The sequence below is a fragment of the Perissodus microlepis genome, chromosome 3 (assembly GCF_051167445.1).
Source record: "Perissodus microlepis isolate ML-2025 ecotype Zambia chromosome 3, ASM5116744v1, whole genome shotgun sequence".
NCBI lineage: Eukaryota > Metazoa > Chordata > Actinopteri > Cichliformes > Cichlidae > Perissodus > Perissodus microlepis.
The window spans coordinates 6,922,229-6,932,370 of record NC_140463.1 but is presented as its reverse complement, the minus strand read 5'-3'; the positions used below and the strand labels follow the sequence as shown (position 1 = coordinate 6,932,370).

At 41.3% G+C, this 10,142-nt stretch overlaps 2 protein-coding genes across 2 annotated transcripts; one reads left to right on the top strand and one right to left on the bottom strand.

Moving 5' to 3' along the window:
- The first annotated feature begins 337 nt into the window (after window positions 1–337).
- Window positions 338–4,117, top strand: LOC146389646 (high affinity immunoglobulin gamma Fc receptor I-like). Its single transcript, XM_084919338.1, has 4 exons — window positions 338–368; window positions 1,572–1,835; window positions 1,915–2,394; window positions 4,050–4,117. Exons 1-4 carry the CDS (start codon window positions 338–340, stop codon window positions 4,115–4,117), a joined length of 843 nt encoding a protein of 280 aa, XP_084775464.1.
- Window positions 4,118–7,384: 3,267 nt separating this feature from the next.
- On the bottom strand, window positions 7,385–9,891 carry LOC146389645 (zinc-binding protein A33-like). The gene has a single exon (XM_084922993.1). It carries the CDS (start codon window positions 9,645–9,647, stop codon window positions 8,262–8,264), a length of 1,386 nt encoding a protein of 461 aa, XP_084779119.1. The 5' UTR covers window positions 9,648–9,891; the 3' UTR covers window positions 7,385–8,261.
- Between the last annotated feature and the right edge of the window lie 251 nt (window positions 9,892–10,142).

The window sequence follows — 10,142 nt, the reverse complement described above, 5'->3', positions numbered from 1 at the left end:
TTTCTGAGGGTGTTTAAAGCAGAGAGAAGCTGTCAGACACACGGGACACAAATTACATCATATTGGAATCATTTTTCCATTATTTCATATGCAAAATGATGGAAAATCTTATTAAAACACTGATCCAAATTTCAGAATCAGAATACTTTATTAATCCCTAAGAAAATGATAGAAATCTGTCAATGAGGACACTGTCAGATTCAGTGTTTTACTTACTATTCACAATACAATATCTCAGGATATTATATAAGAAAAAAATTACACCTCGGAAGACGGAAGCAGTGATTGTGGCGGAAGATCTGATCAGTGTGCAGGTGTGACTTCACAGTGATGCAATATGAAGGTAACGTCTCTACTGAGGCAAATCGGTGAGTACACGCATTGAGTTTCTCTCTGAACTGAGATTTGACAGTCAGGGCTTTCTCCATTTGAAATTTAGCTGAATAAATTCTCAGTTTTCTCAGGATAAATCTAGTTGATTAACATAGGACAAATGATAAAAATGTTTCTAAAACCTCAGTTTTAGAATATTTGAATTGTTCACTCATCTAACTCACCTCTGCAAACAACTAACAGGAGGATAAGTTCAGAAAGCATTTGTGTGCCGTTTCTCTCCAACAAGAAAAAAATACAAGTTTGTCACTTCCTTGCAACATATCAAGTGCCAAACCTCAAACTAACACCTTCAGTGTGTTTTCAGTTTTCAGCTCAGTGCTGTGCTGCACAACAAACCAAGGTCAGTAAATGTCTTCTATCAGCATTCAAACAACCATCATCTAAAAAAGTTTTAATGTAGGAAGAAGACTGCATTAATGCTACAAATGCCATGGTTCCTTGTGTTTCCACAACGTTGCTGTTGTTATTCTCTCTCGCTCTCTGTTGCTGGGGCAGAACTCATTGTGGGTTCCTGCCTCTGGCCCACGCACCTGCAAATGATCAGCGTTGTCCTGACACTGCAGCCACTACTAAAGGCAACGGCTCAGTGTTTCTCATCATTGGATCTTTGTACAACACTCATTTTCTTGGACCCATCCCAGTTTCCACCCCTGGAGTTGTGATTGTTTTGAGTGGCGTGTGGGGCCAAAGAAGAGAGTGGTTTTCCCCCCACCTTTCCTGAATTTTCTGAAACCCCCTTCCCCTTGCATTTTGCAGATAGTACTCAGTGATTGTGTAAATAAAATGTTTATATTCAACAGTAACAGAGTCCTGCGCTTGAGTCCGCTCGTTCATTGTGACAACAAATTTTTCTCAGTGGTTTGCCATCGTAAAAGCTGGCCAAACTTAGCTTCCTTCATGAAGCATCATGAGTAATGTTTTCGTCCTTATCTGGAGTTTGTGTTGGAATCAGTTTGTATTGCTAAAGAGAAGTATTGAGGCGCTCAGAGCATTAACAGCACATCCAGTGAGTTTTAGGCCTTCACATAGAAGTCACTTCATAGACTGTGAACAAAGATTCACAGAAGATTTAATTTTAACAACAATCTGCTCAAAAAATGTCACTAAAATCTCCTTACATATGAAAAAAACCTGAAGTTTTAATTGTTTGGACATATTCCTCTTTTTCACTACAGCTCGTCTGACTGTGAGTCCCAGAAGCTCTCAGTTGTTTGAATATGACTTTGTGTCTCTGAGCTGTGAGGAGGACGACAGCTCTGCTGGATGGACTCTGAGGAGAAACATGAGCAAACAACAAATGACCCAGTGTGGCGTTAAATGGGGAAGGTATACAGGTTCTTCTTGTGAGATTCAATTCATCGACCCACTGGACAGTGGAGTTTACTGGTGTGAGTCCAGAGAGGGGCCCATCAGTAACATGGTTAACCTGACAGTCACTGGTAAGCTGAGTGTGTGGAGTTAGTGTTGATGAAGCTGTGTGTAAATGGATGAAATGCTGTAGTTTGTCTCTGTGTTGAGGTGGATCAGTGATCCTGCAGAGTCCTGTCCTCCCTGTGATGGAGGGAGATGACGTCACTCTGCTCTGTAAAACAAAGACCACTCCCTCCAACCTCCCAGCTGCTTTCTATAAAGATGGCTCCCTCATCAGGAAGCAGCCTACAGGTCACATGACCATCCAGCATGTTTCCAGGTCTGATGAAGGCCTCTACAAGTGTGACATCAGCGGTCATGGAGAGTCTCCATCCAGCTGGATCACTGTCACAGGTGAGGAGCTTCACTCTGATTTCACCACTCCCTTTGTGTTCACAGTCAATCAAACAGGTGGGATTCTCTCTGCAGCTAAACCATCAACCACAGCTTCACCCACTACCCTACCCATGACCACCTCTGCAGCACCTCCATCGCTTATCTCCACCCCTTTCCAGGTTGTGACTACAGTCTGCCACCTGCTGTTGTTCTTTTCGCACTTACTTCATCTCCACTGTGCTCATGCCACAGGTGAGCCCCTGAATCATTTATTCACCTTTCAAACATCAGCAAACAAACAGTCAGCCTTTTTATCACTGACGCTTAACTCTAAATAAACTCTTCACATGTTAATGTCTGGAAAAGACAAACATAACAGTGAGTCCACTGCTCTTGTAACCTAACAGACATCAACAAAAAAATATTCATGGAGTTCTGTAGCTTTAGCGTTATACTGTAGATCTCACAGGATATTATTAGAAAATTCTATATACATTTCCAATTCTATGAAAATGATATTGATATATTTATAATGCCAGATGACACCAATAAATAAGTTCAATTACGTTGTAAACACATAAAGGACTGAATCATTTCAGGAACACTGAGGATTTTTAGAGCCACTGACATCTTCATTAACATGCATATTAAACAACGCAGAAGAACTGTTTTTTTTTATCTGTGCAATATCTCTAAAATTAGATAACAGTGACATGGAAAAACGATTTCACGCATTTATTACTTCCAGGCTGGACTACTGTTATTCATTATTATCAGGATGTCCTAAAAACTCCCTGAAAAGCCTTCAGCTAATCCAAAATGCTGCAGCAAGAGTCTTGACAGGGACTAGAAAGAGAGAGCATATTTCTCCTGTTTTGGCTTCCCTTCATTGGCTTCCTGTTAAATCCAGAATTGAATTCAAAATCCTGCTCCTCACATACAAGGTCTTAAATAATCAGGCCCCATCTTATCTTAATGACCTTGTAGTACCATATCACCCTATTAGAGCACTTCGCTCTCGCTCTGCAGGCCTACTTGTTGTTCCTAGAGTATTTAAAAGTAGAATGGGAGGCAGAGCCTTCAGTTTTCAGGCCCCTCTTCTGTGGAACCAGCTTCCAGTTTGGATTCGGGAGACAGACACTATCTCTACTTTCAAGATATGCTTCATTTGCCTTTTTAAAAAAGTTTAGAGATAGGGCTGGGTCAGATAATCCTGAATCCTCCCTTAGTTATCCTGCTTTACCATAATGTACTGATCATCACTTCTTCCCGTTTTTTTTTTGCCTGTGATGCTGCTGCATGTCATTAAACCATGGCCTTCTCACAGTTTGTGTTTTGTTCTCTCTTTGTGCTCTCCTCTCCCCCCCCCCATTCTCTTTCCTCTCACCCCCAAAGTTGTCAAGGCAGATGGCTGCCCCTCTGTGTTCACAGTTGGAGGTTTCTTTCTGTTTGAAAGGAGCTCTTCCTCACTCTGTTTAAATAAATATAACGTGTTGAACAGCATTTCCATCAGTATTGCTTCCATGATCTCAGGTTATTTACTGCTCAGTTGTTTACTAATATGGATTAGTTGTTAACATGTTCAGCTAACATAACCATCAATGTTTACTGTGAGGGTACACATGCCTAAATAGTAACCAGAAACAACTGTTCATCAGCTGATGTTTGTAAAGACTGAAGAGAGGAAAGCTAAACTAAACTGGAGCTAAACTACTTTTAATCTTAAACTAAAGAACTGCTGGTGTTAAGATTGATCAATCTTTTCTGTAAGTTACAGAACTGACATAATAAACATAATATGTAGTACAATATGAAAATGCTCTAAAACCAGGATATAAAATGTAAAAACATCGCTTTAAACTTTGGTACATGATCCTAATTTTCTCTCCAATGTGCTCTCCATGTAGAAAACACCCTACCTGTCTCCATGGTGACGACCCATGTACTGAAGACGAAGGTTCGATGGCAAGAATGAGAGTATAATTTCTAAACTGTGCCAATGAAGATGGAAATTTATATTGCAACTCTATGAAACTTAATTAGCTGAATAGACGGCTTGTCTCGTTTTACATACTTTATGACAAGGTTGTCCAACTCCAGGCCTCGGGGGCCGGTGTCCTGCAGGTTTTATATCTCACCCTGGGTCAACACACCTGAATCAAATGATCAGTTCATTACCAGGCCTCTGGAGAACGTCAAGACATGTTGAGGAGGCCATTTGAATCAGCTGTGTTGGATCATGGACACATCTAAAACCTGCAGGACACCGGCCCTTGAAACCTGGACTTGGACACCTCTGCTTTATGGCAATCAAAATTAAAGAGCTGAATCTGGAAATATTACAAAAAATATCTTTTATATCCAGCAAAGCAGGTCAAGAGTTTGACATTTTGATGAAAATATACTTTTTGCAAGATTGCACAAGAATCTATAACTTGTGATTATGATTTACAGCTTTACATACTGTCTAATTCTAAAATGTATAAGTCAGTTGTTAGAATTTATGAGGAATGTTTCTCTGGAGAAATCAGTGTTTTATTTTATTTATTTCTATATTGTTATTACTTGCTGTTAACAAAAATTTTTAATCATACACATGTTCAGCCCCTCCAAATAAAATGCATATCTGCTGTTTTTATTAATTGCATGCTCATATACAAGTTATCTTTCCTTGCTACAAGTTCAAAATAATATGACCTCTGCTTGGTCTGATATTATTTAAGCAAATTCTAAAGTTTAGAGTAAATCTAAACGCAGTATTGTTGCATTGTATTGTTGTATTGAAGGGCCGCGTTGGTGTCCTCCTCTCCATCATGCAGCAGTCCAGCCCTTCGAAATCCGTTGGTGATCGTGGATGTTTTCACACTTTTCCACGCTGTCAGAATCCACTGGTGGAGTTGGGCATAACTTGCTTTTTGCATGAATGATTTATCGCCGCTCGTCATCCACGCCTCCCACTGAATGCGTAGCGCTACTTTGAAGTTTGTTTTTCGCGCTACTTCGTACGGCACTTAGGCTACGTTCACACTGCAGGTGTTAATGCTGCAGTGTGATCAAATCCGATTTTTTTGTCTGCTTGTTCACACTACAAATAAAATGCGACAGCAAACGCTCTCTAGTGTGAACCCTCAAAGCGGCCCGCATGCGCAAAAGAAGATGTCACACACAACGCGCTCTGTTTAGACCCAGAGCAAACAATATTGTTTGACTAATGGCCCTTAATATAAAGACTTCGGACTTTACGTTTCCCAATCTTTGCTTTAAGTTATTTTGTTATTTACATAATAATGTAAATAACCAAATAATTATCCTTATTGCTGTTTTAGAGGAGCGGTGCTTCAAAGGATAGTTGCAGATTTCTGTCAGAATCTGCAGATTATGCAGTACAAATAAAATGTTCACGTTTCTCCAACATTGTCTTCCCAACAGTTTCACTGACATCTACACGGGATGGCGAGTAAGCGGTCACGATGTCTTCTCGGGCGCTGATAATTGGCGTCTGTCTTGTGTCAGTGACGTAAAAGACAGATTTTAATGCGACTTGACCATTCACACAGCAGTCGCTTTCTAAAACATCGGATATGTATCAGATTCAGTACCACATACGAAAGTGACCCAGATTGGATTTGAAAATATCGGATTTGTGCCGTTCACTCTGTCATACCATGATCGGATATGGGTCGCATAGGGTCAAAAAATCGGATTTGATGCGCTTTCGCCTGCAGTGTGAACGTAGCCTAAGTTGCCTGGTGGACGGACATGTGACCAACATTCCACTCTTGTACCCCAATACTGTGTCTGATCACATGCCCTTCCACCAGGCAACGTAGTGCCATACAACAGCGGTCCCAAACCCCTGGGCCTCGGACCGGTACCGGTCCGTGAGTCGTTTGGTACCGGGCCGCGAGAGTTGAGGTTCAGGTGTGAAATGTATAGTTTTCAGGGTTTTTATCGGTTTTCAGCGTTATTTTGTTATCGTTTTGATCGTTAACTCGGTTTTCCTGGGTCTTTTCACGTGTGTTATGAATAAATCTTCTTTTTTTCTGTACCGGTACTAGTTTTATTTTGTTGTATTTATCCGCGACACCTTAAAGGCCGGTCCGTGAAAAATATTGTAGGGCATAAACCGGTCCGTGGCGCAAAAAAGGTTGGAGACCGCTGCCGTACAACAGCGGAACAAACAAAACAAATCCTCTTACGATATCACAAAAATCATGGACAATCCATAGAAAAGCTGCACCTGACTAAAAGCCGCAGGGTTCAAAGCTTGTGCAAAAAGTAGCGGCTTATAGCCCAACAGTTACGCTACTCAGTCCCAGGACCAGTTTCCAAACCAAGTTACTCTTATTTTCTGTTTTAACTGATGACCGTAACTTAGACAATACACAACATGAAGTGTAACATAAGGTAAATACATCTTCTTAACTCACATATGTTAGCTGACAGATTCACTGGCTCTCCACTGTAATGATATAATACTTTAAGATTTAATAAGAAAAAAGTATTACGATTTAATACTTTAAGAGCTGTATATGTCATTCAGCAGTTAACTTAAATACAGACAGTGGCAGAAAAACCATCTTGCAATATGGCGGAGCACTATTGAAATCTAGCTTGCACAGCAATGGAGTTCAGCTGAAAGTAGTCCACCATTACAATGAACAATGATGATGGGCTAACGGTCAGCAGTAAAACGTGTTGCCACATTTATAGAGTTCTGTGCAGTGGGCAGTTACCTTAAACAGGGGAAATAGTGGAGAGATGAAAGAAGCTCCTGCTCATCTGTATTGACTGAAGCACAAGAGGTGCAAATCCCCCTACTGGAGCCCTGAGGCATTACCAAATCAAAACACTATTCACTACATATATGTGTGTGTGTGTGTGTGTGTGTGTGTATACATATACATACAATTAAAAAAATAATAATATACAGAGGTTAGCGGTTGGATATTGTACAAAGGAAATGGCATTTATGTACAGTATGGAGTGCATAATGTTGAAGTTCTGGTAAGTGAAGGTGAGGCGTCTATGAAGTGTTCAGCAGTCTGATGGCTGCTTGTTCGAGACTGGATACTGCAGTACCAATGGATCAACGCAAAGTGAACCCGGACAAAACTATTACCATCATCTCGTTTTACATTCCCACTGTGTATAGCCATGAGACCAGTTTTCCCACGCTTCAATTGTGTATGTTCATGCGAAGAGGGGAGAAAAAAAAAAAAACTTCCACAGGACTCTGATGTGAAAAGATATAAACAAAAATTTATTCCACAGCTTGTAAATCTTCTTATAGGAGTAATCAGGACTAAGTTATCCTCAAGAACTGTGGCTCTGTCCTCTCTTGCAGCATCTTGCCTCTGCTATACTAACTTTTTTCTCTCCCACTCCCCCCTTTAGCAACGCATGTACTCATTTGCATAAATCCACAATGCTGGGTTTTTAACTATAAACCAAGCCTTTAAGGCACACGTATTCATGGTTTTACTTAACCAATCCAACAATAATGCAATAAAAATGAAATTTAGTTCAATCATAACCATGAATTTACTTATTAAATTACTAAATACACAAAATAAGTTTAACAAAAAAATATAAATACTAAAATATATTAACTATATTAACTTTGCTCATACAAACTGCATATTCCATACAGCAACACATTCAAAACAACAATGAAGACATGTCATGAAATACAAGGAATAGTTGTGTATGAAGTGTTTCAAACTTTGTGTTATGGAAAAAGAAATCCAGCTCACATTCGAGCTAGTTGGCTATTAGCTTGTTCCTAACAAGAACAAAGCTGACATAAAAATTGGTAAATCTAACTTTCCTTTAAGCTGCAGCAACCCTGGTTTTATCCTCGAACACAAAGTCTTAAAAACTAGAAAACAAGAATCTAGGCAAAACAGGAAAAAGGCAATGATCAGCTGAAGTCTGTATTCAGTGAGGAGATTATTTACATAACATGACCTATAGCGAGTACTGGCTTGAATAAAGTGAATGAAAGCCAAATGTGAATTGTGGTTTCAACAATATGTTTAAGGAGGCAGCAGGAGGACAGCTGCAGTTTAACAGCTTCAATTCACTGACAGGAAACAACATTAGAAATATCATCATCCTCAACTCATCTGCTGCACTGACACTGACACCTTCAACGGCAACACCTTCACTTCATCAGCCCAAATATATGGAAACATCCTGTGAGTGAAAGTGTGTGTGAAGGTGTGTATGTGTGTGTTAGTATCAGGATCAGAGAACGACAGCTTTCCTCTGTTCCAGTCCAGATTCACTCTGATCCTCTGGAGCTTCTTCTGGACTGAGAGAGCAGTGGATCCAGTTGATGGTGAACATGATGAGTATGTACCTTTATATAACAATACAGTCCATAATTCAGACTGTATGATTCCCTTCCTCTGCACAGACTCTGCTAACACACCCAGTCTCCACCATTTACTGTCTCCTACATCAACATCCCAGCTGTGAGTCCCTGAGTTAAAGCCCTCAGAGCCCAGGACAGAGTAGTAAAAATCAATCCTCTCTGGATTATCAGGAAGCTGCTGTTCATCTCCTTCTACCACACTGGTCAGATCTTCAGAGAAGATGAGGTTTGGATGAGCAGTGTTTGGGTCCAGAATGAGAGGAGTGTAGGAGACCATGTCCTTCATGTTGTTCCAGATGTTGAAGGTCAGGTTGCCCAGGTGTTTGGCCTGGTCTATCAGAGCTCCTGAGGGCAGCTGTGGATCATCCAGCAGGGGGCAGCGCTGGACTCTTTCCACTGCAGCCTTGTAGTTGTGCAGGAATGAGACGTCTTCAGCTCTCAGCTCCTCCTCTGTGGCTCTGACTGTGTCTGAAAGAGCTGCTATCTCTCTGCTCAGAGCCTCCATCTTCTCCTTCATCATCCCACTCTTCTGCTCCTCTTCCTCCCTCAGTGCAGCCAGCCTGGCCTCCTCTTCCTCTGCTAGAAACTGGTGAAGCTTCTTAAACTGCTCCTTAATCTGCCTCTCTGTGTGTCGGGCCTGGACCTTAATGTGTTCTGCTGTTTGATCAAACTTCACTTGAACTCGTTTGCAAACCTTTAACTTCTTCTTTAAGGGCTCCAGAGTTTCCTGAAGTTCCTTCTTGTGTTGTTGTGCAGCTTCATCGATGGGTCTGAATCTGTGATTGGTGTGATTTTCTGAGTCTCTGCAGACGACACACACTGGCTGCTGATGGTCCAGACAGAAGAGTTTGAGTTTCTCAGAGTGCAGACTGCAGAGAGCCTCTGAAGCTCTCTGATCTCTCTCCTGTAAGAACGACTCACACAGGTTCTTTAAAGCTCGGTTTAAAGGTGGATCATCCTTTGGAGATATGTTCTTACAAACTGGACACTCACGTATCTGTTTTTTGATCCACCATCTATTCAGACAGTCTTTACAGAAGCTGTGGCTACATGACAGAATAACAGGATCTCTAAAGACCTCCTGACAGACCGGACAGCAGAGATCCTCCTCTGATCTGGAAGCCATTGAGTCTGTGAGTGAAGCTGAAAACAGCAGACAGGAAGTACAGTCAGTCCTGGCTCCCCTCCCTCCTCTACCACCTTCACTGAAACTTCCTTTGAGTCGTGTTTTTGCTCAAACTCACATTCAGTGTGTGGAGCGTCAGCAGCTTGAAGCAGCAGTGTTGGAGTTTTCCACTTTTCTCTCCTGTAGCTGGACTCACTCAGAGGAAGCTGCTAGTTTGGTCTGAACTGTGTCTGATCGTCTGTGCGTCTCTCTTCTCTGAAGAAGAAAAATAGTCTGTTTCCTTGTTTGTCGCATGTGAATGACGTTAGGGGCGGAGCTTCATTCAACTTCCCAAACCCCATCGGCGGAGCGGGGGAAGGGGGCCGGGCGTATTGGTCTTAAGTCCGGGTTATTTTTTCAGAAGCCCGGGGTCTTTTGGAGTGTAATTTGTTTCATAGTTAGATGCCTGACTGACAACTGTATAAAACAAAAACTACACACAATATTTGAAGCACA

Bases quoted from the DNA above. Each gene is read 5' to 3' on its own strand.
- LOC146389646 (XM_084919338.1), top strand. From the start codon at position 338: ATGAAGGTAACGTCTCTACTGAGGCAAATCG. The intron at 369-1,571 runs GTGAGTACACGC...TTTTCACTACAG, and splicing joins GTCTCTACTGAGGCAAATCG to CTCGTCTGACTGTGAGTCCC. The intron at 2,395-4,049 runs GTGAGCCCCTGA...CTCTCCATGTAG, and splicing joins CCACTGTGCTCATGCCACAG to AAAACACCCTACCTGTCTCC.
- LOC146389645 (XM_084922993.1), bottom strand. From the start codon at position 9,647: ATGGCTTCCAGATCAGAGGAGGATCTCTGCTGTCCGGTCTGTCAGGAG.